The sequence below is a fragment of the Cuculus canorus genome, chromosome 6, assembly GCF_017976375.1.
Source record: "Cuculus canorus isolate bCucCan1 chromosome 6, bCucCan1.pri, whole genome shotgun sequence".
Taxonomy (NCBI): domain Eukaryota; kingdom Metazoa; phylum Chordata; class Aves; order Cuculiformes; family Cuculidae; genus Cuculus; species Cuculus canorus.
This window is the reverse complement of record NC_071406.1, coordinates 20,018,209-20,039,078: the sequence shown is the minus strand read 5'-3', so window position 1 is coordinate 20,039,078 and position 20,870 is coordinate 20,018,209. Positions and strand designations below refer to the sequence as shown.

The window sequence follows — 20,870 nt, the reverse complement described above, 5'->3', positions numbered from 1 at the left end:
GCTGTTTGGCATCATTTAGTATTTTTCAATGTTTTGTCAACAGTCTTGCTAGGACCATCTTCTCCTTTTCCCCACCCGCAAGTTAAAACTGTGACTTAATTTTTCTTTACTGTCTCCTAAAATTCACCCGTACTTCTCTCATTGGGTAAAACATTGTGCAGTTTAAAAACCTGTATTGCTTTACGTTTGTAGCCAGGTAATTTAATGATACTCTCACAAAACTTTCTTGACCCAGTGTTAGTATTTTGCATTCTTTATTGAGGAATAATTTCTCATTGCAGAAGGTTAAAGGAATTCTGTAGTTTTTGTTTCTCTTACATTTCTCACTTGAAAGAAACAAATCATGTGCAGTGGTGGAATGTGAGATTCATTTTTGGGGTTTTTCACTCAAGTCTGATTCCTTAGGATCAAAGTCTCTCAGTGCCTGCTCAGGTATTAGAACAGTACATTTCATATGTATGGTTTTGTTTCAGCGCAGCACTGCAACAGCCTCTCTGAGATGTGTACATGTGTACACCTCCTATCATTTCTACACTGACAAGGAAGAATCGGTTTTCCAGAAAGGTTACAAGTGTGCGTGTTGTTGACCTTTAGTCACTAAGAGTGGTACATGATACACCATAGGATTACTTCTAACTACATGTCACTAACCACAGCCACTTTATAAACAGTATAAGATTAAGCAAATGTTTTATTGTTCAGAATTACTTAGAGGCCATATCTATCTTTTCTATTAGAAATATTGTTTGGATTCTGTTCGCTTGTATTAAGTTTTTTTTCTGAAAGCATAATTTCATTACGAATCATGGAGTGGTGTGGGTTGGAAGGGATTTTAAAGATCATCCAGTTCCAACCCCCCACCGTGGGGCTAGCTTCCTAGATCAGGTTGCAATACTCAACTTTCTTTATTTTGCATTTTGTTTGAACTTTATTTTATGATTCTATGGGAAATAGGCGTAGGTATGGTTGTTGGCACAGTAACTTCTAACTGTTTTAAAAATAAAGTTCATAATGTGCTTTTCAAAATTCAAGAAGTCTGTTTCTACTAGAAAGAAAACAAAAACTTCATTATGTGGTTATTAATTATTTTCCAATAGAAATATTCTTCAGGTAGTCTGACCCATATAATCTTTATCAGTCTAGGTAAAGAATGGTGTGGGGAAGAAGAGAAAGATGATGAATTAAGTAATTTTTCTCCTCCATTTCTATTCTGTAGGTGCGAGATGTTTTTCTCAGTATAGTATCAGTTGAGACTAGGGGTGAGGACAGGACCTTGCATTTTAAGAACTTATAATAATGAAAATTATGTGAGCATAAGGAAAAGCAATGTGCAACACAGAAACCTGAAACAGGCTTTGGAAAAAACTGAAACACTCAAAATGCCATGAAAAACCCACTGAAATTTTGCCAAACATAAAATGGTACATGCTGTTCTTTTCTTTCTTACCCAGAGCACATATGCTGTGGCACAGGTGTGTCTGACTGCAGAAAGAGGTTTTTGGCCTATGGCAAATTTAATAAAAACATGGTCTTGTTTTATGCTTAATATGGAGAAATGGCAAATGGAGAAATTGAACATTTTGTATCGGTAACTTATTAGTATCCTAAAGTGACCGTCAGTATAGAAAGGACTTCTAAAATGCATTCAACTCATAGCTTCCACTGTCAAGCTGCACTTAATGAAAGGCACAATAACTTGATCTATTTGAACTGTGAAAGAGTTACGTCAGGTTCTTGCTGCTTTTTTACCTCTTACCATACTATCCCTTCTTTCAGCTCTGTGAGGGAATCATTAAAAAAATAAAATCCTGGCACCACTAGCCAAATTCTTTATTTTTTCCTGTTTTACTCTCTAATATGTTGTGAGTACGTAATGCTGAGATCTGCAGCCTTTTGTGTTGCTGGTCTTCTCTGTTCAATAGGGCCCTCAGTAATTACTAACCTAAAATGGGTCAAGTGAGGTTTCTTTTTAACCATTTTTCTCTTCAGAATGTTTTAATTGTGTTTAGTAAACTATGCACTGTGGTATGTGGTTCGCATGGCTATAGACCATCCACAGCTCCCATTAACTCCAATTGGAGTTGTTGGTTTATGCAGCTTTGTGGAAAATCAGATCTTTGCTACCCATCCTAAAAGTTATAGTATGTTTCTGGTAAAAGAAACATTACTATGTTATAAAGGAGTGATAGAAGATTTTGTTAGAGATCAGCTCTAATCAATATTTATTAAAATATTTTAATATAAAAGTGTTTTTCTTAGTGATGTTTTCTCATGTATTTCTTTGCAATCAGGTCTGTAGATGGACCTAAACATTGTGTGTTTTCAATACTTATATATGAAAATTTTAGATGCCAAAAACCAGGTTTTTTTTAAGTATGTTCTTATATTTCTGAATCTGTAGCTTATGTCTGCATTCAGAAATAGTATAGGAGGTCTTTCATTGTGATGTGAAAATGCTAACCGAAGTAACAGTATTTCTGTTTTCTTGAAGTAATAGTGTAACATGCTACAGAGAGAAGAATCTGAAAATTTAGGTTAATATTTCTTTTTTCTCTCTCTCTTCCTCCCCTGCCCCCACCTCCAGGTTGGTCCTCCATCAAACACCATATCTGTCAATGGAAGAGCCCGGCTTACTCATCTGTATTCCACAGAAGCAAAAACTGATCACTAGATACCATACCAAATATTTAGCACTTTACTACTGCTTCATAGGCCAACTTAATACTAACTGCAAATTTTTGATATTGTAAATGCAAGTGTATGTTAATATATTTTTGTCAGTTGTTATAGGAATTTCATGCTGAATCCTTCGATGCCTTGGAAAGATTATTAGAATATGTAAATTATGGTAATATTTTGCCTTTTTCTCTTCTTAAAGCTGACTGTGCTGCTAAAAACGTTGAAGATACTCTTCAACACAGGTGCAGGTGAACTTGCTTACATTAGTATGACAGTCAAAATTTCTTGATTTTAGCCTTCAAGACTGAACGATATGTAGCACTATGCTGAAATTACAGATTTAAAGCAATCTAAGAGTTTTAGATCATTAATTTTCAATTGTGTATTATGTTAACAGATTGTATGACTTTGAATCTACCACCTGCTGCCTCCATACTACTTTGTTAAATTAAATTTGTAATTAGCAGAAAATCTTAATTATATGCAATACTGTGCTTCTCTTTAACAAATGGATAGTTTTGTTCCTCCAGCTGAGAGTAGTTTGGAAAGGTATTTTGATTCTTTTAATCTCCTCTAATTTTTTCCTGGTAGCACAACAAAAAAAAGATCAGGACATAAATTATTGGAAACTTTTGTACTACTTAAACTTTTCTTAATAGTAGCACTACATGATGTTTCTCATCTGTTCTTGGACTACCTGTATATATAGTATTTACCTAGCACTCAGATAAGCAATAGTTTTTGTGAACTAGATATATTTTAATGTAGTCATCAGCAAGTAGTTATGTACTGATAAAATGAAAATTCCAGTTTTGATACTTAATGAAATAGAAGATTTTTTTTTTTTCCACTGGAAGCAGGACTAAAGAATGAACTGCTTTGGACTTATTACTGTAAAATATTTTAATCTTAAAGCAGCACAGTAACACACTTATAAAGCATTCTTGTATCCAAAAGTATCTATTTATTGATTGAGCATTAAATACCAAAATGAGAATATATATATGAAAGGATAAAGCTTCATACTATATTTTATCTACTTTCCGTTTCTTGTCAAAGTTATGCGTTTTGGGGAGAGGGGTGGAAATATGATCACACTTATGATGAAATAGGTAGATTATGGATGCGTGCAGCAAGTGCTAGGGTATTTGCCATATTAAAATATTTTCTTGCTGGAGCTGATTTAAATAAAAGTAACTGTATTTAGTTTCTATTCTTTAACAATGTATTTATTTTGTACTGTAGTGATGTTCTGTAATTCAGTTTCAGAAACTGATCTATATGTGCATTTCAAAGGGTTATTAATGGTTTGCTGACAGGTTTTTTGTGCAATAATCTCAGAGAGGTCTCTACTATTTTTCTAGTACAGAGTCAATTATTGATTACAAATAACAGTGTTAACTTAATGCTGAAACTCTTCAAGGAATGTTTTAGTAAATAAAAATTCATAGAGAGCTGATGAACATTTGTTCACTGCTGTTCTCTCATGTTTTCTCTCCTGTACCTTAGTCCCCTGTCAATGTATGTTCACTTCCTTCAGCTCCTTCTCCTTGCCTCCAATCAAGGGCTAATTTCAAGATCTGTCTCAGGGTCTGATTGCATCCTTCACTTGAAAATGGGGAGATAGAATATTTTTTTTTTCTAGTTTCTAACTGGGCTTATGTTCTAGATTTGACTGTGTCTTGAAGGACAGACTTTAAAATTGTAACTTGCTCCTGGGACTCTAGTGGCTGTGTTTGTTGCAATATATGAAATCCATGTTTTAAGCATTCCTATACAACATGCCGATCTGTGACTGCCACAGAGAGGTTGCACTGTGAAAGGAATCTCCTTGATTATACTTTGGGTGAGAGGGGGATACGTGTTTTTTCTCAAACCTTTGTATTCTGTGCTAAGGTGACTAAAGTTATTTCACAGGACTAATATAATTTCCATCTGTGATAATACAAGTCCAACTATTCTGGTCTGGGGGTGAAAGATCAACTAACCTTGCTTTGTTATTGTTTCCTTTGGTTTTAACTAGAGGACTATACTACTGTGTGTTCTTTAGCCCTATATAAGTACATTGCCTTTTTGTGTGAACTCTTGGAGGCAAATATCTTATGTAACAGATACCAAAACTAAAAACACCTTGCTTGAATTTTACGGCTTCTTATTGTTGTAACTGAACTTGCTTGATAATTAACTGAAATGTCTACACACAATAGTACCATGAAACTCTTCAATGAGATTTTCTGTTAGTAGATGGCAATACTGTTTAGCAAAACTTTCTCTTCTCCCCTTCTTCTGACATCTATTTAAGACATTTATAAATCTTGCTATTGTGTTTCTAGAGACTCATTTTTCTCCTTGTACTCTTGTATTAAATCCTACCAGAAAAAACTCTTGTTGATGAACTTGACATGTTTTTTCATTGTTCAAAGAAGAAAATATTTCTGCTCAAGTAACAAGTATTTCTAGCAACTGCAAGCCAAAGTTAGACAGCAGCATATTTTTGTTGTGTGTGCCTTGCATGAAGGAAAACTTTTTTTGGCCCAACATTACTCAGAATTTGTGCGACCTGTACTACAAATGTTTTCCAACAGAAGGCAACTAGTTATACCATACCACTTACAATCCTCTTGCTGCTTTTGAATAGCAGTCAAAATGTTTAGGGAAGGAAAGACAGGATATTGCAGTAAATGAATGTCAGTGTAATTGTGCGGACAAAACAGCAGATCCCAGTAAAGGTGCAGTATGATTCACTATCATAAGTTCTTTGAAGAAGCAGCAGATACCCATGTAGCACAGCTGGATCTTGGTCTACTTGGACTCCATGGGTTTAAAGTAAAGACGGGCTAGAAAAAAGGAGAGAGTGAGTAAAAATTATCTCATTAGTTATTATAGATTATATAATTTTTATTTGCTCTACAGAGGAATAAAATTAAGACTACAGATGAACCTGAAGAAGGGAGCAGTTTTACTGGGAGAGCATAAACAGATAATATTTGGAAATACTGTTGTGACTAGAGGTTTTAAGGCCAAGGCATGAGCTCTGATACTTGCAGCTGAAAGACACAAAACCACTGGATATCTCCATTTTGGGGAAGTATATATAGTGATCAGAGTCCTAGTGTTTCCCAGCTACTTGTGATTTGTACCGTAGCATACTGTAGCATACAACATGAAGATCTGTAAGAGCAAGGAGGACATTAAAATGACGTCAATATGGACCAAGAGGTGTGGGATCACACATCTAGGTAAAGGATGAGAATGTAACACAAGAGCAGCTAATGCTTTTAATTGCAAGTTTGTACAGGCACCCGTTACCAGCCAAAGCAAACATTTTTAGTTGGAGCTGCTTAGAATTCTATTTTAAGACACGGTTGCAGAGAAGGTTAAAAGAATTCTGTTCAATAGAAACAAGGAAAAGATGCTGTTGAATAGTTGCATATACATCCTTGAATGCAATGCTTGGCCAAGGTGCATCTATGAGGTGTTGGACAGTGATGGCTCGAATGAACAGTAACTGTAAATGACTAAGTTGATGGGTTGATGGCTGAGTAAACAAGAGCTCTTTGCAGAAGGGAAAATGTGTATTTAGTTGTCTATGCCCGTGTTAACAGAAGGTGAGGTAGAAGTCAGAACAGTGCGTTTGGACTGGAGTTGCCCTCTTGAGATGCACGACGACTGATTCAGGGTGCAGTGAATGGTCTGAGGTTCTGAGGCTGCAATGTTCTCTTTGACTTGGTTTCTGACTGGATGGCTGAATCTGAAACATCACTTGTTATAGATGCATTTTTTTATGAAGTCTCTCCTGATGATTATGCAAAGCAGTAGCAATAGTGACAGAAATGCTTAACAGCTTTTAATTGAAAAGGATACTTTCCATGTGGATTATTTTATACAATCAAACTGAAAATCACAGGTAAGGTGGATTTTTTTTTTTTTTTTCCTTTTAAAATTTCTGATTTGGTAGCTTTGTGAGGGGGAAGATGTCCCTGTTAAAGTGACGTGAAATTTGCAAGTAACAGAACACTAGACTTCTTTGAAAAGATACTTTATTTTATCTTTTCTTTCTTGCAAGAACCATGTGACATGGTAACTAACACCGAAACTGTGCACCAAGAATCTATTGCAAGGTATTGTACATAAAGTTGCATTATATTTTGTCAGCTGTTCCTGGTTGTTAACGCAAGCACTTAACACTTAACATTTTTGGTGTATATCTATCTTCAAGGAGTGTATTTGGAAGAGACGCATAGTTTTTTCTTTTTAGCTGTATTAAACCACACATTCACATAACACTATAATAGCTGGTGTTTAAGTGAAAGAGGAGCAGATGAACACTGCTTTCCCCCCTCCCTCCATCACACTGGAAAAAACAGAACTGTTAATGGACTTAGTTAATCTTAAATTATTCAAGACACTTAAGAGAATAAAATTAATGGTGAGGGTGGAGAGGGGAAGAGGCAGAGAAAGAGAGGAGTTCTGTTTTTCTTTATCTGGAGAATCACCACTTCTGTGAGGATGGGCAGAAGGATATTTCTTCTCCCTATTTAATGCACAAAGGAGTAATCTTTCATGGGCAAATTATCAGCGGGGAATGACTTCATCCCCTTCCAGTGGAAGGTTGAATGAATTTGGTATTCTTACCAAAATCTTACAATATGAAGTGCTGCTTTTCCCCTGGCCTTTCATTTTTTGTTTTCTGTCTTGGCTTCAGGGTTCTACAAATGTTGTACCGTTTCAGGACATGTAAGTACAAGCCAGAAACTAAAATCATTATACTGAAAGCTGATAACTTGTGATCCTCAGTCATGTAATGATGAAAATGCAATCCAGTGCAGCACAGGCATTGTTCCGCATTTGCTAATGTGGCAATAAAAGAAAATCCCTTAGCGTTGGGAAAGGGAGAAACAACTGCACCTGAAAAGGTCACTAAAACTATTAGGAAATTTTAACTGCATCTGTTGGTGATCACTGTTTCAGAGTGACTGTGTATGTATGACTTGGGACCTGGAAGTATCAAGGGTTGTGTCATCTCCAACAGATGCAACTCTAGTGCTAAAAAGAATCCAGAAGAGCTGGATTTGGAAGTAAGTTGCTAATTCCTCTGATTTTTTCATACTTTGAGAATGCTCTTGTGCCAGTAAGTGTACTACAGCTAATGTGATTATACGCAAGTGCCAGTGACGTTTACTAGTAAGCATTACTCCATGAGGAGCACCGTGGCGGCACCAGTAAGTTCTGCGGCTGAGCACGTATTGAGGAGGAAATGGGGGGTTCCCAAAGTCAGGGAAATCCATGGATGGGGTGATAGACCAGCTGGGAGCCAGCAGATCCCATGACTCCGGCTGATGCAGCAGGGGCATTCCTGGAAGGAACCATGGGTTCTATGGTAACTATGATTTAAACACGGTGAAATCACGAGTATGTTTCAGTTGGTGGAGGCATTACCAGAAGGAATCGTAGGAGATTTAAACAGCCCTTAGGGAGCGCTGGGAATAGAGTGGGCAAACAGGGTGTGGTGCATCAGATTGCGCAGGCAGGGTGAGCCAGCAGGAGTCTGTCCCAGGGAGCTGAGAACAACAGGAACCATGGAATCCACTCAGCAAAAGGCTGTGCCCTCGGTGTTCCTTACAGCCTATCCAGCTGAAAGGACCGATGCGACCACGCAAACAAAACTCTCTAGGGAACATGCAGCTGTCCAGCTCCTAGGCTGCAGGGTGTGCCAGAGTTTTGGGTCAATATCAGACAGCAGCAGCAAGGGAACGTGTGGGAGATGCACCCACATAAAGGAACTGCTCAGACTGGTGACAGAGCTTTGGAAGGTGGTGTCCAGGCTGAGGAGTATCAGGGTGTTGGAGAAGGAGACTTGACTGGTGGAATCACATGCTGCATCCCAAGATGGATGCACCAGCCAACCATGACACAGGAGACAAAGCACTCCCCACCTTTCTCCTACCATCAGGTAGGTGGAAGAGGCCATGGAGATGGGAGAGGATGGAAAAAGGTTACTGCTCAGGTTGGCAGGCGAATGCAGTTTCAGCCTGCCTTACCTTCCAGGTGCCTGTATACAACAAGTATGAGGCTCTGGAACTGGATGGGCATACAGCTAATGACGTGGGGTAGGTCCTTCTGGGATGGAAGAGTCATCTGGGCAGTCAACCCCTGCATCATCACCACTCATGTAAAGGCAAAAAGAAAGGTACTTGTCATAGGTGACTCCCTTCTGAGGGGAACAGAGGGTCTGATATGCCGACTACACCCAACCTGCAGGGATGGCTGCTGCCTCTATGGGGCCAGGGTAAGAGATATAACCAGGAAACTCCTTGGTCTGATAATGCCCTCAAGACTATTACCCTCTAGTGATAGCAAGGAGAAATCCTAAAGCAATCTCAAGGGATTTCTGGGCCCTGAGACTTGATTAAAGGGTCAGGTGCACAGGTGGTATTTTCTTCAATCCTTTCAGTAGCCTGGAAGAATATTGAACGGAGCAGGCAGACCCAGCTGGTCAACATGTGGCTCTGAGGTTGGTGTCATTGTCAGAACTTTGGATTTTTTGACCAGGGGATGGTCTATTCATCATCAGATCTACTGGTGTCTGATAGCATGCACCTCTTACGGAAAGGGAAAAGAGGTTTTGCTTGAGTGCTGGTAGGGCTGATTGATAGGGCTTTAAACTAGATTTGAAGGGGGAAAGCAGCAATAGCAAGCTAGCCAGGGATGAGAAATGGGAAGGCATATCGAAGTCTGAGGAGCTGCATTCCTAGTGAGAGTCAGACTGCTCCATGAGGAGTGGGCACAATGAACTGGACTTAAAAGTTTTTATATGAATGCAGGCAGCATGAGGAATTTGCAGGAGTAGCTGGAAGCCTTGGCCCAGTCCTAAAGATACAACATTACTGGCATTAGTGAAACCTGGTGGGATGAGTCCTGTGAATGGTGTTCCATGATGGATGGTTACAAGCTCTTCAGGAGGGATAGACAGGGCAGGCAAGGCGGTGGTGTGGCATTGTATGCAGCAGAAGGGCTGGAATGCGTGGAGCTTGCAGTTGGTGACTGGAGATGTTGGAACGAGTCTAGAGGAGGGCTACAAGGATGATCAGAGGGCTGGAGCACCTCCCAAAGTGGGAGGTGATGAGGGGGCAAGATAAGACAGTTGGGGTTTTTCAGCCTGGAGAAGAGAAGGCTCCGAAGAGACCTAATAGCAACCTTCCAGTACCTGAAGGGGCTACAGGAAAGCTGGGGAGAGACTTTTTACAAAGGCATGTAGTGATAGGACGAGGGGTAGTGGGTATAAACTGGAAAGGGACAGATTTAGACTAGACATAGGAGGAATTTCTTCACTATGAGAGTGGTGAGGCACTGGCACAGGCTGCCCAGGGAAGCTGTGGCTGCCCCATACCTGGAGGTGTTCAAAGCCAGGTTGGATGGGGCCTTGGGCAGCCTGGTCTGGAGGGACATGTCCTTGCCCATGGCAGGGGTGTTGGAACTAGATGGGCTTTAAGGTCCCTTCCAGACCTAACTATTCTATGATTCTATGATTAGTTTACATGAATGCATGAGCATTCCCAAACTGTGCTTATCACGGGAGTTTAGGAGGAGTAGGGTAGGAAGCTAATGCTTATGCTCTTTCTTAGTCATTTGAATACTCCTCAGAGCAGCTGGTGTGAAATAGATGAAGAGGCTGAAGGAAACTTACTTAATCAGAGTGGAAGACTAGGCATTTCTGAAGAATACACTCTTGTCTTAAATGAAATGTAAGGTGGCATTATTTTTTTTTTTAATATTCTTATTAACAGTGACCCAGCTCTCTCAATAAAAAGTGGGCATCAAGAGGTTGGGGTGAGGAAGAGGAAGTAAATTCCCACAGAAACTTAGATTTGGTCATTATTTACATTCTGTATGTGAACTGAGATTTAACTTGATCACAAACTATAGGCTTGATGCAGCAATTACTGCATGAGGTTATATGGTATTACCACTGCATAGGGTTAGATGCTCACAGTGGTACCTTATTTTCGCTTATTTTCATGTAGATGCCACATACCTGAATTCCTACAAATAATAATGGAAAAAAAGTGTGTACTCCACCAATATGCATTTCAGAAAAATGTGTTAATTTTGAAGTAAGCTGATACAGAATCAGGATGGGAAAAACACAGAACATAGTGATGTATAGTAAATAGTGAGGTTTAACTAAAAAGACAAAACAACAGGTTATGTGAGTACTTTAAAGAAGTCTACCAGCTGACAGCTTTTTTGTGTGAAGAAGGATTGGAATTATTTGAAATACTGAAACTGAAGTTTGTGGATAATTGCTTTGTCCTTATGAGTTGGGTGTAGACTGTAGCATTGAAGTGTGATGGAACAGTCTTTTGCAAGTGTCAAACTAAAGCTGGTTACAGTGAATACACCCCAGCCACACTGCATTCTCGTTACTTAAAATACAACGTGGCTGGAGAGCTGATGTTTCCACCTCTACTGAATTGACTGTTGTTATGTCTAGGGACTGAACAGAGCACTTATGCATCCTTTTGTGTCCTTTTTGTTATATAAATAAGAAAACCTTAATGCAGCAGGGTTTTCTAATACTGTTTTACTGATCTGTAACGTGGTAAGTCAAAAAGCAAAATACCATTTACACGTAATGGAGCGCTCTCCCCTGTACCATGCAGAGGGTAATGACACTTGTTTAAAGTCTTCTCTCAGAGTACAAAGCAGGGCTGACCTTGCTTAGTCTACGATATTTAATATCATCAGAGCCACAGCAACAAGAACATGCTGAAGTATAGTACACACAAGGAAATTTTCACAAGTGACAGAATTGTTAAAAGAATGGGAATGCTAAAAGAACTAGCTTGCATATGTGACAGTGAACATGCAAAGGAAAAAAGAAGTTGAAGCATACAATCAGCTCAGGGCAGGGGAATAATTAAGTCGATAGAACCTGCAGTTTCAACAGCTGTTAAAGAACATATCTGGCCAACAGTAGCTATTTGCAAGTACTAGTGTACTGAGTGTACTAGTGCTGGTGTACATTAACCACTAGTGTACTTACTAATGGTTAATGTATTTCTAGTTGAAAAAATAATTAATAAACGATTGGTGGACTCAGAATTTCGTTATTTCCCCCTAGCTACATGTTTAACTCTGTTCCTGTTTAACTCTTCCGCCCCCCCATATGATCCTGAGCAAGAAGTAAGACGTGATTGCTACAGTGACACTTAACTGAAGTAGTAAAGCAAAACAAATGAATTTATTTCACAGTTGCTTAAGGCTTTATGTAACTCTGAGTTATCAAAAATACAGTGGAAATCATCTTGAAAATAGTTACACTGATTGCAATTTTCTAAATGAAACACTCCAACTAAACAGGGAGAGGGGAAGGAATGTGGAGAGAGGTGCAACTGGTCAATTGGTTGAAGAGCATGACTGATCCCATCAGTGGACGCTATTCCATTTCTTCAAATTCTAAAAGCTAATTAAACACTTGCTTTCTGCAAACTAAAGTGTACTTGGCCACACAAATGTGGATCACATTGAGGGGACACCTGCAGCTACAGAATGCATGTACCAAGCAAGTCAACCCCTACAGTGAGTATGCCATGCTGCTGCAGTTCTAAACTCCAGCACCTAAGTGGTACCAAGAGGTGAAGTAAAGGCTGAAGTGGATTGCTGACTACTTCCTTCTTAAATTGTAGAGAACTGGGAGAAAGATGGGCAGTCAGGCCGCTGCAGAGTGAGGTACCTCAATTTCAAGGTTTAGCATACTGTTAATCCTTATTAAAAGCTGCAGTACTGCTACAGTTAATTCTTGAATGGTCAAAAGGTCTGTTCGGAGAGAAGTGAGCAGCTTCTGGCCCCAGCTCTTACAGCTGGCATGCTTTAACCATCTCCAGAGTGCTGAGGACAGAAAGGTCTCTGAAAGAGCTGTTTACCCAAGTCTCCCTTTACTAAGACAACAGAAGGCTGGGCAGGGCAGAGCATTATGGTTTACACAGCTACTGGTAACTGTGTTGGTAACTCTTCTTACACACAGTGGTACAAGAGAGCTATGTGAAGATGACTTCTTTGTTTTTAATAGTCTTAGTCTTCTTGCCTATTAATTCTTTCAATTCCTGTAAACTTTGAGCAGTGACAGTACTGTGTGATAAGCAGTTCCTTGACTGAATGATACTCTATCTGAAGAACTAATTTTTTTGTTTGTTGTGAAATTCCACTTGTTAGTGGAATATTTTATCCTCTCCCAGTCTTTCTCTGAAAGAGACATTAACTCATCAATCCCTGTTTGTGGTCACTATTCCACTCATGTCTTTACATAATGTAAAGAGTTGTACCATAGATATTTGAGACTTGTACACTTTTGCCATTTTATCTGTTAGGTATCATCAAGATTTGTCAAAATGAAGATGTAGGTCTGAGCTTGCCTTACGATTCGCTTCAGTCAACATCCTGGGAAAGAGGACATTTTCTCTCAGCCACAGTTGTTTTTGAAATTTGTCTCCTTTTGCAGCTATTTGCCGTATCGAGTCACCTGCGGCTACGCCTATCTTCTGTACAAGATCAAGAGTTTGAGAGAAATTTCTGTGTCACACTTACGAAGTACTAAATATCCAACTGGACAGAACCTTGCTAAGTCCTATTTATTCACAGATCTGATCATTTGATTCACAGGTGACCTTTCAGTTCTCTGGCCAGTGAACAAAAGAGTTTAAAAATTTGAGGATATGATATGTATGTTCCTCAGTTGGTTGTTTATTAGTTTTAACTTAAAACAATGAGATTGCTTTTGCAGCTAAAATGTGCCAGCTTTACATGTGAAATTTCAGTCCATTTTTTTTCTGATAGGAATTTCTGAATTCCTCTAACAACATACTATGTTTCATTAGAATAGTTTATCTAATCTTTCTAATTCTTCCATTAGCAATTTTTCCAGGAAGTTATCAAGGCATAAATATATAAGCTTTTCAACAGTGAGATGAGAAATGAAGAAGCTTAATGGCAATGACAACAACAACAATCATTGCCAGACAAACATTCATGCTACCGTGCACCAGGAGCTGTTGATGCCAAATGGATGGCAAGACAGAATCCAGCCTGGTAACACAGGGACCACAGGTACTGTACTCTGCACTGGTCAGGCCACACCTCGAATGCTGTGTTCAGTTTTGGGCCTCTCACTACAAGAAAGACACTGAGGTTCTGGAGTGTGTCCAGAGAAAAGCAAGGAAGCTGGTGAAGAGGATGGAGAACAGGTCTTATGAGGAGCAGCTCAGGGAACTGGGGTTGTCCTAGAGAAAAAGAAGGCTGAGAAGAGACCTTATCATTGCCTACAACTGCCTGAAAGGAGGTTGTAGAGAGGTGGATGCTGGTCTCTTCTCCCAACTACTACAAGTGATAGGATGAGAAGAAATGTCCTCAAGTTGTGCCAGGGGAGGTTCAGATTAGACACAAGGAAAAATCCCTTCACTGAAAGGGTTACCAGGTACTGGAACAGGCTGCCCAGGGAAGTGGTTAAGTCACCATCCCTGGAGGTATTCAAAAGATGGATAAATGAGGTGCTCAGGGACATGGTTTAGTAGTGGACGGGTACGGTCGGACTCAATGATCTCAAAGATCTTTTCCAACCAAACGATTCTACTATTCTATGTACTGCCTTTAGTTCAAACATTCTTTCTAGTCTAGCTTGCAATCAAACAGTGTATTCTCCTGAGCTATTTCTGCTGATTCAGTATTGTATTGCAATGTTAAATTGAAAATGCTTCTTTAACTCTCTTTATATGAACTACCTTTGTGGCAGTGTTTTCGGATGAGCCTTTTGATGCCTTTTTAATGGTACATTAAAACTTAATGAATGCTGAGTAACAGTAGAATCCCTATGGATATACATATGGTATCTACATTAATACTGAATGAATGCATAATGATCAGTAAAACTTTTGTGATTTCCACTTGATTCAATAGTGATGAGCCACTTAGTGTTACACTCAATTACATCATGTTCAATTTATGTAGCATTGTTTGGACATTGTTTAAAACGTCTTTAGTAAATCATTGAGACTCTAATTGAGCCTCCATTTCAGTGACAAATTGTACTGTAAACATTAAATTCAGTTTTTTACACAACAATTAATTTATGTTGAAGCCTGCTTGCAAGGGGTCAACAGCTTGATATATTCTCAGTATTAGTCCCTGAAAAATGAAATCCTAGTATAAAAACAAATTGCGGTACCTGTTAAATGATTTCTGTTCCCTTAGTTATGCAGCGGTTGAGTGCTCAAAATGCATTAAGTTCCTGAACCCTGGAAACAGTAGCAATACCTCAGCTGCTCTATAAGACTGCTGCCAAGCAGTTCAGAAGACCTTTTGAGGTCAGAGTACCTCGTCTACATCTATGCAGCAGAGTTCTCTGCAATGCCTGCCTCACCGTAGTGTTACACCGCTTCTTATGTACTTGTAAGGCCCTTCTAGCACATCCATAACTCAACTGCAGTGCACGTATAGCACAGCAAGCTGGACCAAGAGCTTTTGAAGAGTGGCACAGTCACTCTGGTCTGCTGGAGGTGGCCAAAGAGCTGGTGAGGGAACCTACATCAACTACAGACACTCTTTCAGCTGTTCTCCCATCCTGTGCGGGACAAGGAAGCAAAGACTTATTCCTATGGTGTTGATTGCCTAGCAGACTGTGCAGAGGAATATAATCATGCCTCACTTCCAAAGCAAAAGTGAGAGAATCCACTTAATCTCTCCTGTTCTACCTTGTAACACACTGAACATGGGCAGCTGGTTGCACAGGCCCTGGGCTGAAGGATCTGTAAAAGGCTGTCAGTGGGAAGAGAACTGTACGTAGCTGTAGCCCTCCGCTGAAGTCCTCCACAGTATCTCCTGCAGCAACAGGATATAGAGTGAAGCAGGACAGAGATTTATCAGAGAGATATGAGAGACTCCATCTTTCCAGACTGGCTCCACGTGAAGACTATGGATATGCACATATCTGATCACAGTGAAAAATAACACAAATAAATACACTTTGTTAAGGAAAACTGGAAATAAAATACTCATACCTCAAACATCCCTAGCAATAGTAAGCTTCTTGGCTTTCATGTTTCCTGCCAGCTACTTGTAGCAGATAAGCCCCTGATGCGCTGTTTATGTGGGTGTCCACTTGAGCTGGCTTTGGTGACATTCCAAAGCAGGTCTGTAAAGGTTCATTCATAAACTGAGGCTACAGTTGCCTACTTTACTCAATCAGCTCAGTAATTTAAAGATCCAACTGAACTTGTCTGACTTTTGGAAGCGAAGATACCCCCTTCCACTACTCCAGAAGGGATTTTGCACTCTGTTCTCTCAAGTTGGTCATTCTCCCAGGTAGTTCAGGCCTGCAATGTCTTACTGAGCCTTTTGTCTTTAACATTCTTCCTCAAATGGCTGTTCAAAATATAGTAAGCTTAAGTGAGTTTTTAGTTCTGAGAGGCTGTCTACTCCAGCTGCCTCAACAGGAAGGACCGTGAGGAAAGAGAACCAGGTTTGGAGACAAAATCCTATCAGCTATTTACAAACAAATCCATCAATATATTTTTAGCTTCTGCAAACTTCCTCCTTTACGTTCTAGCATTAGGCACTGCATCCAGTTACTTTAGTTTATTGGGGATTTACTGTCTGTGAGCATACAAAGCTACCATTTCAATTTGTTGTTCTTTTTGATCCACTATGAGATTATCTGATAACTGGCAAGGCATCTAACAAACAGCTGACCAACAACTTTGTTAGAAGATCTACAGACAAAGAACTTTTTAATGATAATGATCGTAATAGCTGCTCTCATTTCTCTGGATTGCTGAAAAATGCAAATTTAGACCTTTAATAATTGCAGCTCAAGCTTTCATTTCTGACAGTAAAGTGTGAGAGAGAAAAAAGTCTTTACATCCTAAGATGCTGTAAAAAAGGCTATCAGCATTTTTAAAATTCACTTCATTCTTGTTAGAAGAATGTAAGAAACTAAGTATAAGAGAGAAAAGATACTTATGGAGAACCTTTTTGTTTTGCTTTAAAAAGTCCTTTTTTTGGTTTATGTTGATCATTTTAATGATTTTGTTCTTATGATTCAGGAATTCTATGCTGTGTTTATTTAATTCAGCTTTAACTTGAATTGAATTGAGTAAAATAAAATAATAGCTAACTTGCTGGCTATGATGATAAAATGCATGTACTGCTTATAAAGACAGTGTTTGAAATATATAAAATAATCTGAAATACATTTCTCTTCAATGTACATCTAATAATTTTATTGATATAATTATTTCTAATTTATTATGTAGCTGTATTTTTTTTAGACACTGCTGTGTAAGAATATTTTTTTTAAATTAGATGTAATGAGGTTATAATACCACTATAGCCTTTGGAATAACACCAGTATAAGAAACAGTAGAAGAGAATAATCGAATGTATGCCTTGAGCTACACGATGACTGTATAAACAGACTTCACAGAAAATTAGATTTCCTTGACTAGTGTTGTGGTTACAGCGATATAATTCATGTTTCATAACTCTGAAGAAATAATGAAGATATTGTAACCAGAAATGTGTCAATTTGAATAAATTTATTATTAATTGCTTTGGTTCTAAAAGCTCCCAATATGTTATAATAGAAGCCTACGTTCTAGCTTGAGAGCCAGCCAAACTGTCTGTAGCAAGTGGAATGGATTTTTAACTCTTAACCAATCACTTAGTGGTAGATTTTCCCTTCAAATAAGCAAAAGGAGAAATGTTTTGAAGGGACTGTGCTAATAAAAGACTATATATAACTTTCTTTTAAAGCCATCTTGAAAGTAGAATATGGGGGCTTTGTATTTGGATGGTAGCCTCTTACGACACATGAAAACTCAACACACTGTTAAAACTGTACATCCATTTTCACCTGAACCCAAGCTGCAGTGAAGCAAAATTTAACCCATGCAACACTTAACTCCCTACACCCACTGCTGAACTGCAAGTAGTTTTGGACTGCATGCAAGGTTCAACAGGCTTCCTCCAGCTACAGTGCAACTGAAACCACATAGGCTGGTGGAATGTAGATTGAAATTTAGTTAAGGCGCCATCTAACACTTGTACAAACTGCAGTTTATCAGTCAGAAAGTTTCCTGTTTCATGAATTTATCAGTTAGGAATGTTTCACTGAAGGTGAAACATTCCTAACTGATAAATTCTGGCTTCAATATGATTTTTTTTTTTTGGTCAGAGGCTTGGTTTGGCTTTGAGACATGGGCTGACAAAATCCTAAAATGAGCTTGAGGCCTTGAAGAGTGCCACAGGAAGCAGAATCCTCAAACTGATTTTGTTAGTTCAAATTTGTTAAGACATTTTTCAGGGTGCTGAATTTTTACCAGTAGGCTTTTTGCCAGATCAGATACTGTCTGTCCTCCTACAGGCAACATGAAGTTAATACAGAAACATAAAGCTGCTACGGGTTCTTTATCATGTGCTGTGGCTAATTTGACAGAAATGTGACTGCATGCTTATTCCCTCTGTGGAATGGGTGTGCTGTCTTCAGTGGCACAGAAATCCAGTCACGAGAAAGAATACCAGCTTCTATGACAAGTGGGGATTTATGAAAACCTGGCCTTCATGAAAAGGGAACATATTAGTTCAGTAGTTCTTCTTGGATGATAGGATCAAAGTTCAAGTTGGTTAGAAGTCTGAAAACTGCATTGCTATTGTTTTAGAAAATAAGTTCAAAGAATGTATAAAAAAATCCTCATGTATTGCTTTCCCATATTTGAATTCTCAGACAAGTACAATGGATTGAGCTAAATTTATGGAACACTGAGGGGTGAATTTAAAAGGGCTAAGTGACTATAACAATTTTCTTAATTTTGGGTGTGATCTCAGTTTGTACTCCTCCTTCCCGAATGTTTTAGATACATCAGATGTTAAATTTCTTTGAAGTCATGCGCAAATTATTCATGAACTTGTTCAGTAGCTGGCATTTTTCTCATTTCCCCTCCCACCCCAAGGGAAAATTTTGTAAGACTTTTTGACATTTAAGTGGAATTTACAGGGCCACTGCGTGTAACACAAGAGTCTGGAATTATCTTGTATGTTATTATCGATGTATTGTGTAATGTTTCCTTCATAAATACACAAAAGTGAACCGAAGGTTGCTGATGTTCGGTGTGATGAAATTGTTCTATTTGTAATGGTAAAATTAGGACTATTAGAAAAAAATATCGCTTTTAAAATGAAGTAGAACAGTTAACAACTCCAGAGTACAGCTTCAGTAAACATGAAACTGAAGGAAAAGGTACTTTTTTCTCCATCTCCAAGAAAAATCACCTTTTGGACCAGATTTAAAGCTGACCTATTGCCTAGAGTAATGAAGTATTAACACACTTTACTGTTTTTATTTTTAGAAACAAGAAACCTCCATTACAGTTACAAAGAAGGACAGCCTGATTGATAGCGAACTCATTTTGGACTTGGAGTTTGCATTCCTTACTCAGTCACAAATTCCTCTTAGATCTTGAGAAAATCACTTAGCAAATTAATTGTATTGTCTAATTTTCAACAGCTGAGATGCTGAAGTTATCAGAAGGCAGTTCTCAGTTTTCGCATGCAGTCAGAAGAATCTAAAAGTTATTCTGGGATGGCTGTCAGCACTTAAACCTCCTATGTGTTTTTCAGCTGACCTCAGGAGTCTTCTATTTCTCTCCACAGAACTTCTATAGCTCCATGTTAAACAGCCAACCTAACTTGGCATAGTGGCTAAAGTCAGGTACTCTGTATACCCACTTAGGGTTAATTTTTAAGCATATTCAGGCACATAAAGATGCAAACATTTACTCATCCATATGAAGAGAATAAATACATTAAAATGTTAGGCGCACTGATGTTGTGATAATTAGCTTCATAATAAATGCTGAGATTGTCATTGTTAGATCGGGTTCTTGAATTACAGACATTTGCATTAATAACCTTTTAATGTAATAACTTCCAAGTACCCAGCATAGTGCTTTTAAACCATGAATGATAGGTTGGTTTTTCAAAGGTTTATTGAATACCTCGTTCCTGAATGTAGATTTCTTAGAAAAAACTGAGACAGAGCAAATGCCCCTTTTCTGTGTAAACCCTGTGGGATTCATTCATTCCAAAGAGTTCTAGGTGATGTATTAAAATGGTGGCATATATGTTACCATTCAGTGGCACTACCCGAGGAATTCCAGCTGGCCAGATAAGCATTTGTTTGTTTTAATTTCTGTCATTTGGGAGGAACATAATGACTCCATCATTAAGGTTCAGCAGAGCTTTCCATTTCAGAGCCCGTTTTCAAGGCATTCTAAATTGCATATGCTCAGGTAGATTGATTTGAAAATTGCTTTGCTCAATCAGGGCTGGTGCAAATTTGGGGGTGCAAATCTGGACTAAGTTATTCTAGTGATTTTGGAAGAGAAAAATTCCTTCTCCCCTCACATGTATGCAAATATGCAAACAATCACATTTTTAATTTCTTACTATTCCCAGAATCAGAGAGAACTCTCATTAGATTTAATGAAAGCTTCCAAAACTCACTTTCACAATGCAGTATATCTCAAGTTAATCGACTTTCATTTTGTTTCTTAAAGTCATGCATAGTCGATTGTGAGCTGCATGTTACACAAACAGAACTGAAACTATATCAGTGACATCCAGGCACCTAAATACAAGTGTCTGGTGCCATATTTAATGTCCAACAATATCTGAAACATTCACACTGAGCTCTCACACGTGGTATAGGATGAACAGGATGCCCATGCCTTCTTAGGGCATGGTAGAATAGCTGTCTAAATTTGTATTAGATGCCTGCATTTAGGCAAACAAATCTCTATACGTCAATTTTTAAAAATATAGAATTAATTTTGTCTTTAAATTTCAGGTATCAGCCTGGTACCCTGTTAAAAGAAATGGAATGCTGCCTGCCTGGAGTCTGACCAGGTATGTAAATTCTCTTTGCCCAAAATAACTCTACATCTCCCTTTCTCTTTGCATATATCCAGATGCTCTTACCGTGCTCTGTCTGATACTATTGCTTCAGCGTCCTTGGCAGCAGCTCAGAAATGGCCTAGACTTATGAGCGGTGCGGTTGGTTGTGGAAAGTCATTTTAGCTCTGAATTTCTTGTGGTTTTGTTTCCTCCCCTCCCCCATCCCCCAATGCTTGTATTATATTTCC

At 38.7% G+C, this 20,870-nt stretch overlaps 1 protein-coding gene across 10 annotated transcripts in view; it reads left to right on the top strand.

Moving 5' to 3' along the window:
* Positions 1-5,054, top strand: part of COBLL1 (cordon-bleu WH2 repeat protein like 1) — an 81,299-nt gene extending 76,245 nt beyond the window's left edge. For 8 of the 10 annotated variants that reach the window (XM_054070094.1, XM_054070092.1, XM_054070098.1 and 5 more), the window contains one exon: positions 2,585-5,053. In XM_054070094.1, the coding sequence (XP_053926069.1) occupies positions 2,585-2,671 (87 nt within the window). In that variant the 3' untranslated portion in view covers positions 2,672-5,053. Of the gene's footprint in view, positions 1-2,584 lie in introns of all 10 variants that reach the window. The other 2 variants (XM_054070089.1, XM_054070090.1) reach the window with 1 other exon arrangement.
* Positions 5,055-20,870: the final 15,816 nt, after the last annotated feature.